This window comes from Psilocybe cubensis, chromosome 12 (assembly GCF_017499595.1).
Source record: "Psilocybe cubensis strain MGC-MH-2018 chromosome 12, whole genome shotgun sequence".
NCBI classification, from domain to species: Eukaryota; Fungi; Basidiomycota; class Agaricomycetes; order Agaricales; family Agrocybaceae; genus Psilocybe; species Psilocybe cubensis.
In genome coordinates this window covers 87,078-107,633 of record NC_063010.1, presented here as the reverse complement: position 1 = coordinate 107,633, position 20,556 = coordinate 87,078, and the positions used below count along the sequence as shown (strand labels likewise).

The following is a 20,556-nucleotide window of genomic DNA, read 5'->3' as shown; positions in this document are numbered from 1 at the left end:
TGCAGACAGCACTATGTTATCTCGAAGCCATTCGTCCCAAGGTTCCCAAAATTTGCAAGAGGAAAGCATTGGCCTCTCTCCCACAATCCATACCTGCCATGCCTCTGTATCATTACCTACTGAATACCCCTCCATCCGTCTCATTTCTGCAGAATCAAGTTGTTCTCACTCATCTATTCCACCCACCACTGCGCAAATTCCAAAGGATTCTTCCCAGAGCGCCTCTTCTTCTAAACAAAAATTTTTTTCAAGGCTTGCCGGTCTGTCCTGTCCTCAATTAGCGCCCACCTTGCCGGAGATACTCACTTTATTTTTTAAATTCCATTGCAGATCAAGCTGTCAGCACCTTGTCCGAGATCTGGCACCCTCAGGATATTCCTTCCGTGTTCCTACCCCCCGCCAAAGTAGGGGGTAGCTCTTTTCCTCCTACTCATTCCCGTCCAACTTCCAAGCAGATCTCTTCCGATTTGCAATCCATAGCGTCTCATACACATCCAATACATCCACACAACAGTCATCCCTCCGTATCCGGCCATAACCCTTCCCCGACCCTCTTGCTTGCCTCGGGCACCAAATCCGATCAGATATTACCCCTCAAGTCTTTTGTTTATAAAGTCCTTCGCCACTCAAGGACATCTAAAAACGTACTGCAGATAGCACTATGTTATCTAGAATCCATTCGTCCCAAGGTCCCACAGATTTTGCAAGAGGAAAACATCGGCATTCGCTCTTATGCTCAGCCCAAAAGCAGTATTCAGAAAGCTACCCCAGAAGAGCTGGCGATGGATGCTGAGCTTACTGCTCTTGAGAACTCCGGCAAGATCAACATCATCAATAATTTCATTGACAATTCTATGCAAACATTCCGTGTTGCCGATTCTGGTTCACAAGATCTGGCTGAATCGTGCATCTATCCACAAGACTCTCTGTCCAGCGTAGATGTGCAGGTCTCAACGGCTCCTCTTTCCACCACCCTTTCTTTGCCATCTCCCCTCCTGTGTCCCCGTAGAGCCTTTCTGGCATCCCTCATCCTGGCCTCCAAATTTTCACAAGAAAAGTGTTATTCTAACCGTGCTTGGGCAAGGTTATCTGGTCTCCCACCTCGTGAAATTGGTCGCTGCGAACGTGCCCTCGCACAAGCCTTGCAATGGCGACTCTGGGTCGGCAAATGCGCCTTTGGTGAGAGTGCTGCAACTGCCACATAGTCTCAATAAGTTTCAACTTTCACGACCGCGCCATGTAGTACGCATTCTCAATAATCACTCTTTTGCTTGCCACCACTACGCGCGCTCCTCCCGCATTCAGTTAGATAGGCATCTTCTTAGACTAGCCTAGAAAAATCTATAGAACTTTGTTTTACGTATACAGAACCCCTGAAGAATTTTTATACCCGCAAAGTTTGTTTTCAGCTTGAATTCCAACTACGACAAAGTGAGCGTATCACACACCATGCAAATCATCAGCTATGAGGAAATTTTACGAATCGAAGCAGAAGTATTGGCCCCTACTTTCCCAGATCTAATACATCCTACAACTTTCCCAGAGGCCGCCTCACTTGCTTCTCAAAGACAGCAATACGACTTGGAAATGGCTCAGTTAGTTGAGCAGACCCAAAAAATGGTCCTTTTGACCGAGAACAGGCTGATACTGGCCATCCTGGCCCTTTTCAACGAAATTAACTGGACCACCCTGGACCCAAGGTTACTATCGTTGGCTAAAGCCAAGATTACCGAGGGTGACCAGTGGCTCAAAGCACGAGCCGTGAGTTTTCTGTTTCTTCAAGTTTCAAGTTGATACTCTTGCTTAAGATAACTAGGAGGAGACACTTCGGGATGCAGACTCAGGCAGCCCCGAGCACATATTGACCCAAGGGATGTCCATTATAGCCAACGGCCAGATTCATATTCGAACGGTAGAGGTGAGTCACAGTGATAACTACTTTGTTTCTACACTTTCTTAGTAATGGGCAGGATCTCATACGAGAATGTCAGGATCATTAATAGGGTCAAGATACTACATTGTAAATAGACACTTAATTGCCTTTAAAAATGTACATTTTATTGCTTGATATGATTGAAGAGCTTTACTGAGACCAATCACATTGGACATCAAACTCTCCTAAGTCTGGAATCGTACATAGAGATAGCTAGGAAAATCCAAAGCTCGCAGTAGTAATGTTGGAATGCTACAGAGCTCAACGGAGCATCCCGCCGATGACACATGACGCTATACTGTCTACAGCCCACTTTGATGCTACATCCGGTTGGCAGGACAATACGTTGAGTTACCTCCGAAAATCCGGATTTACTGATGTGGTGGCATTCCTTAGCTAAAGATGTTGACAGCTTCTGCAAATCTTGCACACTTTGCATGCGAGGGAAAGATAGTCATAAGCAGCCCTACGGCCTTCTGAATCCATTGGAGTTGAACAGAAAACCTTGGGAAGTTATAGGTATAGACTTTGTGGGCCCGCTTCCCGTGTCAGAGAATAGAGACGGATCATTTGATATGATCACCGTAATCATTGATTTATTCACTGGCATGGTACACCTGGTTCCCGGCCGTATGAATTACAAAGCTAAGGATATTGCGGAGTTGGTGTTTGCTGAGGTTTACAAGCATCACGGATTGCCAAATGCAATTGTCAGTGACCGTGATAAATGGTTCACTAGTCAATTTTGGCAGGAGCTTCATAAACTGATTGGTACTAAATTGAGAATGTCCAGTGCTTACCACCCGCAAAGTGATGGCGCCACTGAACGTGCCAATAAGACAGTGGCGCAGATGCTCCGGCATTGTATTTCTATGAATCAAAAGGATTGGGTACAGAAGTTACCAGCAATAGAATTTGCAATCAACTCGGCACGATCAGAGAGTACAGGTTTTGCGCCTTTCTTTCTCAACATGGGACGTATGCCTAGGTCGTTTTTGTGGCAATCTAATCAGCCCAGTGAATTTCCCGGTGTACGTGCATTTGCTAGACGAATGAAGTCGGCGATTATGCGTGCACATGATTGCATGATCGCGTCTCGAGTAAAGACAATTCGTAATGCGAATAGGAAACGAACTCGGGCACCATTTCAGAAAGGTGACTTTGTGTATGTTTCCACTAAAAATTTCACACTACCTAAAGGACTGAGTTTTAAGCTAGCACCTCGTTTTGTGGGACCGTATAGAATTATTGAGGACTTCGGCAACAATTCGTACTGCGTGGAAATTTCGGCCAACCTACGAAAAAGGGGTGTGCATGACGTATTTCACGCGTCCTTGCTACGGATTCATATACCTAATGATGACCGCTTGTTTCCAGGTCGTCTGGACGGTCAAATCTTCAGTGATGAAGACTTGGAGGGCGAGTGGGCAGTAGAGAAAATCGTCTCACACAGTAAAGACAGTAATAACATTATATTTGAAGTACTTTGGAGGTCAGGAGACAAGAGCTGGCTCCCATACACTGAAGTGAAACACTTACAGGAACTTGAAGAATACTTAGAGGCAAAAGGTGCCAAGACAGTTAACGAACTTTCTAGAGAAATCCGCAAAGATACACCAGACGACCCACAAATCTTTGTCGGATTAATGACCATATTAGATGAGGAAATAATCACCAGAGCGATATATAAATCCTACAGTTCACATACTGAAGGCTCTATTTCACACCACTCATCTTACCTGGCTGTATTCATTGCTCACATGTCACACGCCGACACCACGACTTCTAATCTCACTACCTCGTTCAACAACATGGATATCTCACCAGATTCGCAAAGTCCTGCAGCGGCGTCTGGCACAACTCCCACGGACACAATGGTTCCAACCGCACCGGCGGCCACCTTAATGCCGACACCTGCACCAGCGCAGCCGGTCACTCAATTGCCCACGGCTGCAGCCGCGACGATCGCTACCCAAACACCTACCGTTGCAAATATTACTCCGCCTGTCGCACCTACGACGGCAAACGTTGTGACCCCCGCATCGGGTGAAGGTCAATCGGGAATCAACCACGACCAAATCGACATGTCGCAGATGTTCTTCACCACCCTTCCGCATGACTTGCAGGGACGACCTTGCATCGATATTCTCCGGGTCCCTGCGCACGGTTTTGCCACGGTATTTCACTTGTCACGCTACGAATATGGTATACTCGATCCGGCCGGCATGCTCCATGTCATTCACGCCGCGCAACTGAAGGAATATATCTCATTCGCTTACAAAGCCCTCAAGTCTGACGCGAATCGACTCATATTGCCCATCGGTTATTATGAGTTCATCAGTTATTTACACGAGGATCCCAACCCGAAAGCACGCCTCACGATTTTCAACGTCGAGGGCAAAGTCCTCACTCCTCCGACTGCCAAGCGATTCCCTCTCGAAGTTATTTTCCCTTCCAACGCCGAGATCGAGAATGCGATGGAAATTTCAGCTTCAATTTCGAATGTCAGGCAGATGAAGTCAGTCAATCAGTTCGTACTCAACTCGATTACCAATCCGAAACGACGCTTTCAACCTTATTCCAAGGCTGGACCGAAGAAAAGTCATTCCCAGGGAATGCCTGGAGGGCGTATGTGACGGAGTCACTAGTCGTTCATCTGTAAGCACATCTTATCTTATCTTCGGAAGATTTATTCATATGTTCGAAGATATTCTATTTCTTTCTGTCGCCTTCAACCTTGCTCAAAACAATAAACATATGACGTAAATAAGTAGATAGAGTAGTATAAATACGAGTAGTTTGAGTAGTGGTAGGACGAGCTGGAATAGACCACTTTATCCAGTCATTTGAGCTTCGACAGTGTGCCGGGACCCGTGTGAATAACGCGCCCCGTCACAGTAAGTAACCAATCCATCCTACAAACTGGCAGGAAAATGGAAAAAGATTCAAACGTTACGTTTAGCCTGGGGCGGACTAAATCGGCGAGAACGATATCACAATTATTTAACATCTGTGACGTTTGTGTCTTTTTTGACCCTTATAAGTACCTTGAGCTCAGAGCCTTCGGCACGGTGTCTTTCATGAATGATAATGGTGAATCGGTCATAGTGTGTTTCACAGTTTTAGCGTTTTTAGTTAGCTGTCTATGCAACATCATTAAATGTGAGCCTCAGGCCATTGCAGGAATTTTTCGAAGGCCACTGTTTGGTTGCTAAACGGATATGTGGTACAGCTCGAGTCTTGACATAAGACTGGCAACAGGGGTTAAAATCTACTCTACAAAATATTTTACAATAATATAATGCTTAGGGGCAATCATCCGAGCTTTCTGTGAAATCGTCCATGTCCAGACACAATAAAAGGTGTGTACTCGGTATGTAGTTCACTGCTCTCTTTCTGAGGGTGCTTCGAAGGTTGCTGGTCCAACACTCGGCTCTGTCACCGAACTTGACAGGACGTTCAGTGATCCGGTGCCATGAGTGAAATTGAATGACGTGCTGATTTGCGTCATGTTCGGTGAGACTCTGTACCTCATTGCTGAAAGCCGCGCAGCATCGGGAACGCTGGGATTGAAGCCGCCATTTCCTGCAACGTTCTGGGAAATCAACTCGTGGGCCGTTCCAGACGACCATGCGGTGCCTTTTGCCACCCTGTATATGATCATGAATGAGGCCAATGCCTAAATTTATATTTTAAAGTTTCACCCAATGAAGATGAAAATATGGAACAATAAACACACCTCAATCTGGCCGTAGCTCAGAAGCACAAGGCTAACCACTGGACTCCTCAGTTTCACACCAATGAGAGTGAGAAGCGCCAAGATGTTGATAATCGCCGCCGATTCGATGAACATGGACGATATGCTGGTATAATGACTAGCATATTTACTCCCCACCAACATTTTGATTGTATGATGGTATATGACAAGGCGCGTGACAATCATGAGAGTGAAAACTAGGTTTGAAGAGAGTGCCATTAGGGAAAACGCAAACACCAATCTAAGTGAAAAATGGGATGGAATTCCCGGTCTTGAAATTTGAACAAGGAATACGACTCCTAGAACTGGGTACTTTGTCAGTGACAAACCATAGCCAAGCCTGTTAGTATATGTATACCTAAGGAGGAAACGGATAGCAAGACTGGAAATGATACTAAGAGCCATACATTTGATCTCGAGTTTCTGTAAATGACGAAGCATCTCCACAGCTGGATAGCAAGATAAGTGTATAATGCAAAGGAGATATTAAGTCATGGACTCACCTGTAAGGCTGATACAAAACATTGGATCATAACCGACGCAGTGTTCCCAATGAAACTGGGGGTGCCTTCAAATATGAACAGAATGGATCCATTCGGGAACGCTTTTTCTATATCTTTACTTCCTATGGCTGGTTTATGACCAGGCTGAGTGACGAACACTTCGGGAGCTTCTACGGCGATGCATAACGATATGACGGAGACAATGTAAACCAGTAAAAGTATACTTGTGCAAGAGTACTTTCCATTTTCTTTCCTTTCCACCTTCAACCTGCTCCATAAAAGATTGAAGTTAAGAGTGAAAAGCACAACGTTTCCACCAAATGCTGCTGTCCCGAGCAATGTCCCTTGTATCCATGATCTAATGAATAGTTGTTCTTCCGCGTTCATGGCCAATGAGGGTGACAGGGAGTGCGTCTTGATAGTCTGCATACATAGAGACGAGAGAGAGACGAGAGATGAATTAATGAAACAGGTTTAGTCAACTAGATCAGCGCCGTTTACAGTACCTTGTTTCTTATCTAAAAAGGGTCCAGCCAGGGTTGTAGAATAAACAATGCACCAGAGGGAAATTAAAAGAGGGTACAAGGATGTTCTTACACGGCCAGTTCAGGGTTATAGAATGATACATATCGCATTGGTGACCTTTACGGATGGTAGCTAGCAAGCCAATGAGCTTGATGGCAACTACAGTAGAACTTCAAGTGACTTGCTGCATTTATATTTTGCGTATACAACGGTTGTATCTCTCCCGAGTCTTGGAAAGTTTAGAATTGGCATGGATACTTCGGTATCATATTCTACGATCAACACGAGTGTTTTGAGCTAGAATAATTTATTCATCTCGTTGCTGATGTTCAGCGGCTGATCGATGTTCATCATCCGGAGGCTAATCTTTCAAAGTCAGCCTTTGATCATAATATGTTCTTCTCAGAGATATATAGTCATCTAAGAACATCTCGAGACATAAGGTCACGTCAATTTTGATCCTTTTGATTATATTCTCACTACTTCACGATTTCCTGAATCTTTTCAACTCATGCAATTTTCACCTTTGAAGTGCGCTATTCAAAGAACCGGTTGTCACGATCAATATTTCCACGACGGAGATTTAATTTAAATTGATGCGTCTGTGCCGACCACCATGTAACAACCATCAACATCTGAAGATGAGGTTTCACCAACTTTAAAATATATATTTAGCTTGTATTAGTCTGTTACAGTTCGCAACGCAGCGATGCGACAGATCTTACCTACTCGACGACTGGTAAATGTCGATGTCAGCATCGAGTTCCCCACGTTAATGGACGTACCACCAACACAAACCAACCCTCAAGCTAGTAACGAGGAGACAATAGTTACATCTTCCTTAGATCTCTTCGCTAATGGCCAGGTGGGCTTTAGATATAAAGCTCAGTAAATATATGGCAACGTGATAAATCCTAGGTGTGAAACAAACCGCTCTGAAGCACTACTTCTACTCGTGCGCATTGGCTACGTATGATTACATGTATCTAGAGCGTCTAGGTCAAGATCCATAGGGAAAGACCTGGGCACATCCAGGTATAGTCACCGGGATACTGTTATAGAAGTAGTCTAAATTAATTTTCAAGGCTTTGCGTAAGTTTCCGGTGGGTGCGGGGTACAACTTCTGGACAATATCTGTGACGAAACTGCTGTACAGCTTGCACGAATCGGCAAGGCCAGCAGAGGTAGGATCTTCGACATAGTTGTTGACTTTGCCCACGTTCCTGCCGGGATTGATCGGGTGTATGGCGGCAATATCCCTCATCTCATCTGCGCCAATAGAACCATTTCGGCGGTGGAAATCATCTGGGAAGCGCATATTCTGCAGGAAGCTGCGAGCATCATCGAGATCAAGTTGGCGGTCTGTCTGGCGCCCATCAATGAAGAAGTTGATGGGAAACACGGCCTCAGCGTATACCGTAAAGATTCGAGGGGAAAGGAGATTGAATTCCGGGTTTGTGGCGATAGAATCTTGAATACGTCTCCACTTGAACTCGCCAGCCACTGTGACGTTGTACTTTCCGGCGCCGTATTTGTTGGCGTATCCTACGAGCTATAAAGAGCAAGAAAACCTCAGTCTCACAAGTAAAGCATTGTATCAACGACCATACCTGGTCGAACAAAGTTTCATTGAACTCGTGATTATTGCCGAGAAATGCATCGGCTGATTTAGAATTGATTCAGCAAATGTTCCGGTTGGGGACGTAAAACTCACATCGAGTGTTGCTCGCATCTCCTTCAAAAACAGCATGGGTATTGAGACCTCCAACAATCGCAGGAGGGGGAGGTGCAGGTCCCGTAAGCTTGGACTTCCCGCCAATGCTGAGGAGGTCGGTCACAACATTTCCGTCAACCAAATGCGCCGCATAGGTGACAAATCTAGCAAGATCATTTTCCATATTATATCCTAGAACTTTATGTCAGGAAATATTCCAGCCTAAAGTGACATTAAAGAAACCTTCTTGAACAGCTGTAATAATTTGTGCAGGAGTGGCGATGCCGTTCCTGGGAAGCCACTAGCATTATAATCATGTTAGTTAGTATCATAGTGTAAGATGAACTACTCACTCCATGAGATGCAAGAGTATTGAGACCGGGGCACGGCCCACGTTGATCACTTGGACGAACTGGCTTCCAAGGATGACGAGCATCATTAACTAACTTCGACGATGTATCTTTGAGAGGACCTGGAGGCTTTCCGGGAGGGCTGTATTTCAGCGAAGACATAGCGTTTTCTAATTCTGCTCTCTCTAGCCCAGCAAGCGATGCATAGGAAGGAAAAGCAAATGATCCATCTGTGACACAGGAAATAGCGAATAGAACAAATGAGAGACGCATCCCTAACTTGAAGTTTAGATAAGGGAGGTACTCGTTTGCAGAAGAGGTTGTTTGTGAATGGTCCTAGAGATTCACATCTCTCTCTAATGGTTTTATACCTCGTAATTTGCCTATCAGTCATACTCGGATTGTCACCCGAAATCGCAGCAGTGTGTTCGACCATGTATGTGTCGAAGTTGACTGTGCTTCTTCCCGTGTATACCATCCGATACCCGCAGTCGCGTTACTCGACATCTTCACCATGTTCTTCATCAAGAAAGACGAAAATTTTCGAAGAATGAAACATGTTTCTCTGGTGCGGTATGAGAGTTGAAATTTTGAGGACCCATAAAAAATGTATAGGTTGTTCAATGGTGCAGGTAAGGTATTCTGAACGTACATGCACCTCAGTGCACTCCCTAAACCATAAGGACGTCTAGCAAAGAATGTATCCGTATGATGTCATCTCGCCGACGCTTATGTCATTCTTCCTTCCCCTTATAGGAAAACCTTTCAAAAAGTGGGCCGGACGGCAACCCACTTGTCAGAAATAGCTAGTAATCCTAACCGACTTTACAATGAAAGTAACTGGTAGATGGTGAAAGTTCAGCACAAGGGATAGATTTTATTTATGGATAGCGTCCATAATTTTTGAGCGCAACCGTACTTATTGAATCATTAAACTACTTTTAGTGTGAACTTGTCTGCAAATAAACTTGGTGTGAAAGCAGTTCTTCCTGGTGGTTAGAGCTACTAGCGGTCTGGAAAAGTGTCGACTACGTCTATCACATGCAATAAAATCAAATGATCTACGGAAAAATATGTTTGAGCTAATGATCTAGAGGGGATTTGGGTTCGTGTGAATGATAGGCAAATATAATAATTTCTCAAGAGACGGAGATTAACCGATGGTTCTTGTAAATTTTGGGCTGTCATTATCGGGTGTTATCCGCTTACCACAAACTGTGTACAAGATGGCTTGCACCGACACCTTGACATGTACCAGATACTGGGACAGCTCATACCAGGGCTAAAAGACAATTTAAGCATGACACCCCAAAAATACGAGAGTATTTTGTATCGGAGCCTTCAACAGTATATAGGTTGCTTCGTTTTGAAAGACAAAAATTCCCATATGTTCGAAACTGCATTAAGGGGGAATCGAACCCCCGGCGGGTCGAGCTAATTACTCGAATGGCAACGACCCAGGTTACCACTACCCCATTAATGCTGTACAAACACAGTGGTCATGTGCTTGAACGATTGGTTTGACTTGGCTGAGCGCCAAAATCGAAGTCGATTCTGAAGCATAGAATGAATGGATCGTCGAACCGAAATCATTCTGTTATCAAACTTCTATCGCTGTTTATGCAGTATGAGGCAAGACTTAAACACGACGTAATCAATTAACTGTGTGATAAAAACTTTGTCTTGGTTGATAACTAAATCCCCAATCTCAGGGACCATTGTATCGACCTGTACTCCGGGGGTCGCTCATTATCCCCGCCTCTCTCATCAGAGGGTCAGTACCAAAATATGTGGCAGGTTTGTAGTCTTGGATGGCTAGCTTTTAAATCGCCAATTTAGAACACCTTCCTCTCAGAGGCAATTGGATAGCTGCTCCAATGTTCACTGTCTATTGACACTGCTCATAGTAATATGAAGATGTGCTAATCTTTGATTTATATAGCCACCCTCTTTCGTTACATGAAACTAATTTAGAAGCTTGAACATAGATATTTTAATTAACCGTTATTAATTAGCTCGAACGTTTGATATTTTAATCGTAGATACCGGTGATGAGCTTGTTGGCTGCGGAGGCGTTAGTTCATATAACCGATACCATCAACGCAGAACAACACATCTGGTGGCTTCCAAGGTACTATCTGAGTCTATCAATCAGATGAAATATACGGAGTAACTCATTCCGCGAGTCCCGCTATACAACGTTGTCTCTCACCGGTGTATTGTCGGGCTCTATCAAAAGGAAGTTGGCCAGATAGTAGGATAAAATAATTTGTCCAGAAGGTACTAAGAAGCAGGTTGAGGTTTTCGATTGGAAGGATTTAGACTACATTAATTGCCCAGCAATGTAAATGTGAATATATTACGTGAGATGGTGACTCAAATGAGGTTAAGACCTGTGAGAAACGGTGCGAAGACTACACATTTTTATCAACAATATTTACGTCCTGATTGGTTACCGTCATCCACAAAACTCAGATACGATAATGTCGACCTGTAAGCGGGGGTCTTGTACCCCTCATCTAGTGGAAATTCCATCTTCAGCCTCTGTGCAGAGGTCTGTGTGCTCGAAATGGTACCCCAACTAATCTTCCGTGGCGTACCACTGGCCACAGAAGTATCACCTCCAGTGGGATATTTTGCGACCCCAACGTTATACATGTATCTCTGCGTAGAGCTCGGTATACTCGCAATAGTGCTGTCACTCATTCTTCGAAGTGTTTCCGCGTCCACAGGTGTTTTACCTCCTACGGGGTGTGCAACTTCTTCAACGGTGTCCATATACCTTTGCGAAGTGGACGTAGAATTTGATGAGAGGGGGTCTATGTTAAGGACGTGGTCCCGCTTTTTGACGTCAGCATTCAACAATTGGACTATAGTGTCCCGACGGCCCTCATCCCTCCGCTTGAATCTCCTCCGAATAAGAAACATGGCAAGTGTTACGACAAGTGCCACTGCCACGATGCTGATGGAAATAGGAATAACCTTTGTTGAAGATGTCTTCAATTGGCTTGGCTGGACGGTTGTTTGGGGATCTGCTAAAAGCGAGGTTGAAGAAATATTAGATGTTGTTGTTGTCGATGAAATCGAAGTCTTTGGGGTTGTAAATAATGTCTGACTTGGATTGGGAGCAACAGACCCTGTAGATATGAATAAAGGCTTCGAAGAAGCTGTAGCTGTCACGGTGACCGTGAGGAGCGTGGTAATGGGATGGGTTGGCGCCCTGGTTTCGGACGAAAAATCCGAATCCTGGATTTGGTTATCTTTTACAGCCGCCCTTGTACACTGCGGGCGCCGACCGCTGTAAGTTGAACATACAGCAGTAAACTTACATGCCTTATGTAAGTTTAGGTGTATGTTCAACTTACAGCACATGTGTCGGGAAAACAAACATTTAACAAAGACATATTGTGTTTGGTCGGCATACAGCCACCAAACACAATTACTGTAAGTAGCCTGTAAGTAGAATAAACACCTATATTACACAAATTGTCTTTGTCCGGTGTTAGTAAAACATACACATTTTCTGTAAGTCGTACAAACAGCACTTACTGTAAGTAAAAATTACACACAAAGAACACAATTTGTGTATGTTATATTTACACCATTAAATGAATTGAAAAACTAGTGTAAGTATAACATACACAAATTGTTTTCTTTGTGTGTAATTTTTACTTACAGTAAGTGCTGTTTGTACGACTTACATAAGATGTGTATGTTTTACTAACACCGGACAAACACAATTTGTGCAATTTAGGTGTTTATTCTATTTACAGTCTACTTACAGCAATTGTGTTTGGTATATGTCTTTGCCGAGTGTTTGTTTTTCATACACATGTGCTGTATGTTGAACTTACAGCAAAACTTACATAAGACATGTAAGTTTTCTGCTGTATGTTTAACTTACAGTGGTAGGCGCCCGCAGTGGTATTTGTGTTGCCAATGATTGAAAGCTTAGTCCCACCAGAGACCTGATCTGTTGGGGAAGTATGTGTAATTATGACCAGCGGGCTGGAGTCAATGAATGCTGTCGAAAAATGTGATGGCAGGCTTGGTTTGCCTTGTACGCCCTCTCGAGTAATAGAGGGCCTGGGAGGGCCTACTTCATCTTTATGTAAGTGAGAGCCTGGGTCTCTGGATATGGATGCCGCAGAAACAACTTTGCTCCCCGATATGACACCCATGTGCAGTCATGGATCACGGCGGAGGTTCAGATTGGATGTGGAAGTCCTTTGGACTGGAACAGGAAGTTTGGCTTAAGCCAAAATGTTGATTGAACGGTATAATATGTGAATTTTACTTAACGTCAATGCAAGATATGTATCAACATATCGTACCGACGAACAAAATCAAGTTTCAAAATGAAGGTAATCCCAGAATATGTGACTCTGTCGTCAGCATACGTATGATATTCTCGATCGCGCCATGACCCGAGCCAGCAAATGAGATAGTTTTGCTCACTTTAATCAATTTGTCCCCTAGAGTACCGCCATCAGCAACACGTCTCATAGCATCTACTAAGCTTGCGTCGCTCCACCCCCAAAGCAAGCCAGAGGTAGTGAGGTAGGAGGTAGGTACAGTCTGAGGTACTCATATATTGAATACTTTCTATACACACGAATGTCCTCTCCCGGGCCCTGTGAACACACATGACTCCCAATCCCATGTACACCTCTCCACGCGAAACACAAAACAATGGTAAAATGAACGTGCGCCAAGTACAGACAGATTTGGTGACTGATGAAATCTTCAAAAAGTGATGTGCGCTCATATCTTCAATATCTTCAATACTAGGAGACACTGATGTGTGTGATGGGAAGGTTACATAGGAAGGAGATTTACAATCAAGACATCCAACTTAAGGGATTAGGGTTTGCTGAAAGTGTGCCCGCAACGGCCCATGTTCATAGAAAGGAATTGATATTACAGTGCATAATGTTAGGATACAGATAAACAAGATCGACAGACCGGAGTATGTGAACAATTCTAATCCAATATAACCATACCCTTTTTCCAGACTGACCAAAAATGTACACGCGCAAGGATGTCTCCTAGGTAAAGTACATTGATTTCAATGTAACTTCAGCCCATTGCTAGATGATCGTGGATCCAGAGCAGTTTTCATCACCCACGTCTCCTTACGGCAGTCCGACAGGGAGGGGTGACAGGTCTAAATCCATTACGATTTAAGGGAGTAAACGAGAGTGTATGATTGAGTGAGATGACCAAATATGAATGTTGTAGACTATTTCCACCCTGAAGGAAGGATGCATGTCCGACAGGCTTTTCTAAAACCTGTCTCTCGTATCCACTCATATCCGAGGCTACTCTCTCCGAGGCCTGCTTATCAAACCTGATGTTATTCAAAGAAGTGGGATTTGAAAAGTTGATCAATGGGTAGAGTAATTAAAACTTTGCCGGATCCTGCCTGCTTCCAAAGTTATTTTCATTGGTCGCTTTACTATCAATCAATATTTGATTTCAGCCAATACCCGTCTCTTTATACATGAATAGGCATCTTCTAGATACGAGAGTCCGCCTTTAGGAGCCTGGGTGCAAATAGGCTTATACCAATTCAAAACTTCTCTGAGAAAGCGGGAAGAACATCAGTGTTTCAACAACATCCGGAATGATCCGCGATCCTTGATTCATAATAGAGTCGGAAAAACTTCAAGCTTCTGTTTTCAAGATTTTGAGAGTTGCGAAATATGAGCTTCAGGTATCCAATAAGGTTCATATCGAGACTGATTCATTGTGGAACTTTGGGAGTGGATGGTCTCGAAGGGTGTACGGAACATTCTCAAATATCGTACGGCAAAGTACGGCCATCAACGGCACTGCACTGCCGCCCTCATGGAATTGCGGTTACTTCCGTTGTAGGCTGTAAACCGAAAAAGTTGTCCATAGTGTTCATTCTCGTAAGTAATGCAAGCCCGGTAATATGGTAGGTAAAACTGTTCGATAGCTATTGAAGGACACAGAATAATTGAAGTGGACCATCTTCCTGATTTGTGGTCAAAAATTTCCTTGAGTAAAGACAGGTCACCGAAGATTAACGGTATGATTGTACAGGTAAGAAACACTAACAACTTGTCCGCGAAATATTGTCCTTATCAATCTTTCTGCTCTGACTCATGAGTCTGTACAAGAACATCATGATTCTGTGCAAGAGCGACAGTTATAGGTAGCGCGCTGTAGGTTGGAGGCCGCCCCCATGATTGATTTCGCACTTCCACCATCTCTGACGTTAAACGGTCACAAATGCTCTCGAGCTCTGCGAGAACGGTTGTATCAATGGTATACCCCGTATTAGGAACCTCAGGACCACCCGTAAATGGATTTACTGCCTGTGAAAATTCACTGGCATCATTCCCCGTCGTTGGCATACTATGTTGCGATACCCATAGGGATGTTCTGGTCATGCCGCCTTGAGTGGAGGGTGCAGTGGCTGGGGTCCAAAAATCAGCGTCCACCATTTGATTCTCGAGTTCATCTTCTTTATTGTACGGCTCTACGCGCAAAGCTTTCCTCCGCCTGTACCTCCTGATTAGGATGAAAACAAGCAACAGAACTCCACACGAGATCCCTACTGCAAAGCCGGCAAACAATGCTGCATTTTTGGAAGCTCCTGGGCGCGCTGTAGAGGAAAGAGGAACGCCAGGGGCGGAATTAGATGAAGTGGGAATGCTTTGCGCATCTGTTTTTTCTCCTATCCCTAACGAAGATAGTGTGTGTGTCTGGGGGTACAGAGTCAGAGTCGACGAGTTGGCTATCTCCGCAGAAAAAAGGGAGTTTTGTCCATTAATCTGGCTCATTAGTCCACCCGCTTGTGACTTGTTGTTGAGGTGTGCGGAGGAGTGACCTTCGGAAGCAGTGTTTTGTCGGATGCTTGTTGCGTGAAACGTGGTAGAAATCGAGACCAATGATGTTGGCGTCTGTGTCGAAATTGTATGGGTAAGAAAAGTGGTGGGATGAGGAGGGGACGGTCGCGGAGGGGGCGGGGGAGGGGGTGGGGGCGGTGGCGGTGGCGGGGGTGGGGGTGGCGGGGGTGGCATTGAGCGTGCCAACGTGCGTGCAAGGGGGTGTACAGGAGATTTAAAATGATAACCGGTAGTTACACTTGTGGATTTCTCTGTATATATAAGTAGGTTCTGTTGTTGCCAGTTCCGATTTATGAGTCTATACAGGGTCTTGTTTGCATTAGCATAAACGTACCAAGCCTTACTGACATACCTTGTATCTTCAGTAACGACAGTTTCATCAGAGGCATGAAAGGCATGGACCTCCGAAAGTTTTATCATATGCTGTTTCGGTTTATACATATTATTCGTATCCTAATTGACAGATTAAACGAAGAACAAATTCTGATGGATCTCGAGAACTTACAACTTTGATAATAATAAACGGAAGTTTAATATGTAGGGGATTTGTTCCACAACGCATCGTGCGAAAACAGAGAAAAATCTAATGATGTAGTTTGACTATATCAAGAGGCCCATCCGTCCTTCTACCTCATTCTCTGAGACGAGCCCAGGAGCCATTCCAATGCTGTCACCGATTGAATATTGATCACTTGATCCCCCTCCTGAGAAACACCGACCGGCCCTGTTCTACCTTTCGTTTTCCTTCATCACTCTCTGCGCACGGACCATATGGAATGACAGATTTCCAGGGCCAGCGGAAGTTTTCGAAAGCTGGGAAACTAGCATCATTTGATACTTTCCGTCTTCAGGGTCAGATAGCAAACATAGCCAGGGGCTTGCTCTTGCATCTCGAGCACTGTTAGGATCAATCAAGACGGCGTTCACAAGGCGGTCAGCTAGGAAAACTCATGAAGAATTTATGTTTTTCTGGATACCTGGGAGCAGTATTGACAGAAAGCCTTGCCAGTGTGCTCACGGCTCTACATAACATATTGGCCACGCGGTAGTTGCCGTCCGAACTATCTCCGCTTTGTCGGTGTGTTCAATGCTTCTTTACGTTCGCCATTCACCATGTCAACAACAGTAACTACAAGGGAGTCGACGTTCACCTCGTCATATAAAAAGATCAACATTGGTTATCCTCTCACATATCCTATGCACCCATCTCCGCGTATCCCAATAGAGCTCTTGGAGCTTATCGTCGACGAAATCAACGATCGTGGATCATTTCATGCACTGACTCTTACATCGCACTTCTTTAGAAATCGAGTTGAGCCTCTGCTTTATGCATCTCCTATGTCTCCATACCCCAATCCAAAGCTACCTGCACCAGTTCCATCCTACAGATCCATCGTTGATGACCCATGGGTACATCTTTTATTTCTAAGAACTGTCTCGACGAATCCGCGGCTCGCATTGCTCGTGAAGGCTTACCACTCACCCTCTATATTGAAACATGCAGATACTCCACTGTGGCGCTACACAGCTAGAGCATTTCGCACAATGAAGGGGTTAAAGGAGCTTTGGCTGCGTACGTTCGATGGGCGACCTGCGGCACAGTCATTGTTGTTAAGAAGAGATCATCCTCTATATGTAAACGACCCTGACTTCGAGCGAGATCAGCATCGCACCTGGTGGAATGAGTCGGAAATACGAGGCTTGACGCTTGTAGACCCTGGTTTGGAAGCTGTACATGGATGCGGACCAGATCCTGGTCCTTCCTTCCAACTAGAAACAATGTATTGGGGTTGTAGGACATGGAACGACGAACCCGGACTATCAGAATTCCTGCGTACACAGAATGCCATAAGCGCGTTAGTACTTGATGAAAAATCAAGTACATCCGCCTATATCAATGGTTTGGGAACTTCTGGTATGGGAAAGCTCCGTGCGTTGTATTTTGAAGCAACTATCTACAGACCGTCGTTCGGGGTCGGTGTTGTGGAGTACCTGCGTGGGCTGGAGGTGTTGGAATTAGACGATTGTCATGAAGAGGTAAGATTTATCAATTCCCGTAATGAATTCTTCCCTGGATTTCTCACTAAAATCCGCCGTGATAACATTTTTTCTACTCTGATATCCTCTCCCAATTTCAATCAATCTACGGCTCATATAATAGGACCTTATGGTATTGCAGAGGCTTCCCTGCCTTCGTGAACTGGTTCTCTCATCTAAACGCATCAATGCCTCAAAACCTCCCATTCCCCTTTCCACTTTGTTCTTCTTCGCAATTCCAGCGTCTGGACCACTACTTCCACCCTCCTTCTCACCTAACCTCACTTCCCCTCATTTAGGTTCGCATAGTAACTTCACGGCGTTAGCGGCATTAGTACCTCCCCGTCCTATAAAATCAATTGTGGCGCCGCCCTCGGTGGAATATCTGTTTACAACATGCTGGAAGCTCGAATGTATCGATGTTGCCTTAAGCACCAATCTAATCCCATCTGTTGTTATGGCCGATTTTTCGGGGCACTCAGAGGGTTCTGGATCGAAAGAGGTAAAACTGTATGCCCGATGGAAAGGAAGGAGGAGGTGGTTAGATGGAGGCAAGACAGGATTCGACCTTTTGACAATGGATCAAGTACGTAGGGGAAGGTTAACGTCGAGATGGGTTGCCAGTCTGTCCTAAATGGATCAATATATCTTTTTCTACCTGTATGTGTGATGACGACGGGGATCCGCGCCTGTTTCATAATTGATGTAGAATGTCGATTTGATTTGTTAAGTATGACCAAATAATGTTCAAAGACTTTACTAGTAGACGAGAAGCATGTATTTACTGTCCGATGCCGCTGGTGGCTCATATTCAGTTAGTGTCCATGATATGTTACACAATATCATTGCACAATAAGGGTTAATGCAAGACGGGGGCTGTTTAGGCCTCCAGGATGAGATAAGATAGATGAGGACCCGTTTGCCAGGTGTTTGAGAAGGGCCATGTTCAATGACTTGGCATTGCCACCAAGGAGATCTTGAACTTACTCGATCCAATACATTGATTCTGCAGATAGAAGCAAACCTTGCAAACCGTTCTACTGTAGCAACACGCAAGTGTCCGGTACCATCTTCCATCGGTTAGATGTCCCCCTCACAATGTTAATGATACACAGACAGGGGGAATAGCGGGATACAATACACTCGGGATGCATATTGCTTGATATTTTGCGATGGCGTCTCCAAGAGAACTATCGAGGCTCTGCTGACAATCTTTGACCGATGAGGTACGCGTTGGAATCAAAGCTATAAGCGAAAACGCGAAAAACTGGGAGCAATGTAAGTTGTTTATGAGAAAATTACGTGGATCATAGAGGAATGATATAAATTTCAGTCTCAAGGCACTTACATCTACTTCTGACTCAAGAGCACGGAGAGCCGCGGCAATTGGTGCAGTGAGAAGAAACTGGGCAAAGATAGACTGTTTTCCAATGACAGTGGAAAGCAGAATCTGATGGACCTTTACGAACTGTAGTGCCACAGTTGAATAGGGAATTACATGAGTAAATTGAATACTCACATCGGTTAAAGCATCCACAATAGGCCCAGCTAGATCATCGGTAAACGGTGGTGTGGTATTCATGGCAGTTACATCCCCAGTGAGGCTCTGTACAATGTTTGCGAACTCAGCCGCGAGTCTCTAGTCAAGGACTTTTCGTCAGGAAACAGTTAACGGGTACCAAGAAAGAAGAATATTCTTACTTGGCCTGATGTTGTAATTACCGCAACTGATGTGGATGGAGAGAGCGGTGCGAGAGCAGTATTGGCGTCTTGAGATACGGTGGTAATTGCCTTGATATTGATCACCACTTGATCAGGTGTCAATGACGCGTTGGCGCCTCGAATAAAAGGCAATGCAAATAGAAAAAGAATATGTATCAGTATCATTAGATTAAGAAACTTGTGTAGTACAGACAGAGGGCGATTTGTAGGCAGATACAATGTTACAATCAGCCCGGGGGTACCAGGTCATTTATACCAATCCAACAGGTGTAGATAAATATTCTAAATGAGATATTTATCCCTCAGGAGAGTAGTGGCTAATTTCCCTCGAAGTAACTGCCAATAAAGTCCTGATTCGCAGCCCAGTTAGCCAGCTTATTGACAACGTAGTACGAGGCATTGACATAGCCTTGAGCGTCGGCAAATCCGACTCAGATGCTTAACGGCACAGTACTCTGGACTCAACGTCGAGCGAGCTCCGAGGCCACCTTCATCGTCCAAAGTGGTGCTATGCTTCCTTCATCCGGATGGGTGGATTAATTGTGTATAGTCTTGAAGCCTAATACCTTGGGTGCCAGTTGTAGTGTCGGATGATTGCATATCTCGTGACGTCATTTTGAGGCAGAAAAGGAGCTTGACTGGACAATTCCGTACAATCATACTAATCCTTGGTCCTTCCATCGAACTTTGAGAATAGTCCACTAGATGTTCGTGTCGTGTGTAGGTGGAGCATACTACAGCTTCGAATACATCGTAGCTTTATCACTTTCAACTTAACTGCTATTCAATCAAAGCAAGATTGTCGGGTTAGTTTCAATCGGGCTCCAGAGTAACACGTGGGCAATACCCAAGCAATACCGTGCCTCTTTAAGGCCTCAGCACGGTTCTTAGCTTACAGCCAACGAAGTCTTTATTGGATTCATTTTCACGATCTTTGATCCCGTACCGGAGATTGTCCTGATAAGTTTGACTTTAATTGTGGCTTTAAAACATTAATTCGTCATTGTCATTGTTGAAACGTTGATGCGTCGATGCCCTGCGGGGTAGAAAAGCTTATATATATGGAAGAACACCTGAAAAGGACTGTCAGGGTTGGCTGATATGGGAGCCAAACCAGGCCAAAATCAGCACAAATAG

At 44.6% G+C, this 20,556-nt stretch overlaps 8 protein-coding genes and 1 non-coding gene across 9 annotated transcripts; 3 read left to right on the top strand and 6 right to left on the bottom strand.

Moving 5' to 3' along the window:
• Positions 1–98: 98 nt before the first annotated feature.
• Positions 99–1,205, top strand: JR316_0012047 (G1/S-specific cyclin pas1; the record flags this gene model as incomplete). The annotated part of the gene is made up of 3 exons (XM_047897684.1): positions 99–106; positions 253–260; positions 331–1,205. 3 exons carry the CDS (start codon positions 99–101, stop codon positions 1,203–1,205), a joined length of 891 nt encoding a protein of 296 aa, XP_047742573.1.
• A 244-nt stretch (positions 1,206–1,449) lies between these two features.
• Positions 1,450–2,000, top strand: JR316_0012046 (uncharacterized protein; the record flags this gene model as incomplete). The annotated part of the gene is made up of 3 exons (XM_047897683.1): positions 1,450–1,761; positions 1,817–1,918; positions 1,971–2,000. 3 exons carry the CDS (start codon positions 1,450–1,452, stop codon positions 1,998–2,000), a joined length of 444 nt encoding a protein of 147 aa, XP_047742572.1.
• A 3,315-nt stretch (positions 2,001–5,315) lies between these two features.
• On the bottom strand, positions 5,316–6,215 carry JR316_0012045 (uncharacterized protein; the record flags this gene model as incomplete). The annotated part of the gene is made up of 5 exons (XM_047897682.1): positions 5,316–5,612; positions 5,673–5,887; positions 5,976–5,995; positions 6,049–6,139; positions 6,194–6,215. The coding sequence occupies 5 exons, from the start codon at positions 6,213–6,215 to the stop codon at positions 5,316–5,318; spliced, it is 645 nt and encodes a 214-aa protein (XP_047742571.1).
• A 1,503-nt stretch (positions 6,216–7,718) lies between these two features.
• Positions 7,719–8,944, bottom strand: JR316_0012044 (Aromatic peroxygenase; the record flags this gene model as incomplete). Its single annotated transcript, XM_047897681.1, has 5 exons — positions 7,719–8,270; positions 8,329–8,381; positions 8,433–8,624; positions 8,676–8,733; positions 8,786–8,944. 5 exons carry the CDS (start codon positions 8,942–8,944, stop codon positions 7,719–7,721), a joined length of 1,014 nt encoding a protein of 337 aa, XP_047742570.1.
• A 1,236-nt stretch (positions 8,945–10,180) lies between these two features.
• On the bottom strand, positions 10,181–10,265 carry JR316_0012043. Its single transcript has one exon. It is a non-coding gene; the product is annotated as a tRNA-Gly (tRNA).
• A 708-nt stretch (positions 10,266–10,973) lies between these two features.
• Positions 10,974–12,963, bottom strand: JR316_0012042 (uncharacterized protein; the record flags this gene model as incomplete). The annotated part of the gene is made up of 4 exons (XM_047897680.1): positions 10,974–11,065; positions 11,224–12,080; positions 12,565–12,619; positions 12,687–12,963. The coding sequence occupies 4 exons, from the start codon at positions 12,961–12,963 to the stop codon at positions 10,974–10,976; spliced, it is 1,281 nt and encodes a 426-aa protein (XP_047742569.1).
• A 1,929-nt stretch (positions 12,964–14,892) lies between these two features.
• On the bottom strand, positions 14,893–16,101 carry JR316_0012041 (uncharacterized protein; the record flags this gene model as incomplete). The annotated part of the gene is made up of 1 exon (XM_047897679.1): positions 14,893–16,101. One exon carries the CDS (start codon positions 16,099–16,101, stop codon positions 14,893–14,895), a length of 1,209 nt encoding a protein of 402 aa, XP_047742568.1.
• A 672-nt stretch (positions 16,102–16,773) lies between these two features.
• On the top strand, positions 16,774–18,331 carry JR316_0012040 (uncharacterized protein; the record flags this gene model as incomplete). The annotated part of the gene is made up of 2 exons (XM_047897678.1): positions 16,774–17,697; positions 17,822–18,331. 2 exons carry the CDS (start codon positions 16,774–16,776, stop codon positions 18,329–18,331), a joined length of 1,434 nt encoding a protein of 477 aa, XP_047742567.1.
• A 459-nt stretch (positions 18,332–18,790) lies between these two features.
• JR316_0012039 (uncharacterized protein) lies at positions 18,791–19,279 on the bottom strand (the record flags this gene model as incomplete). The annotated part of the gene is made up of 3 exons (XM_047897677.1): positions 18,791–18,964; positions 19,046–19,165; positions 19,217–19,279. 3 exons carry the CDS (start codon positions 19,277–19,279, stop codon positions 18,791–18,793), a joined length of 357 nt encoding a protein of 118 aa, XP_047742566.1.
• Positions 19,280–20,556: the final 1,277 nt, after the last annotated feature.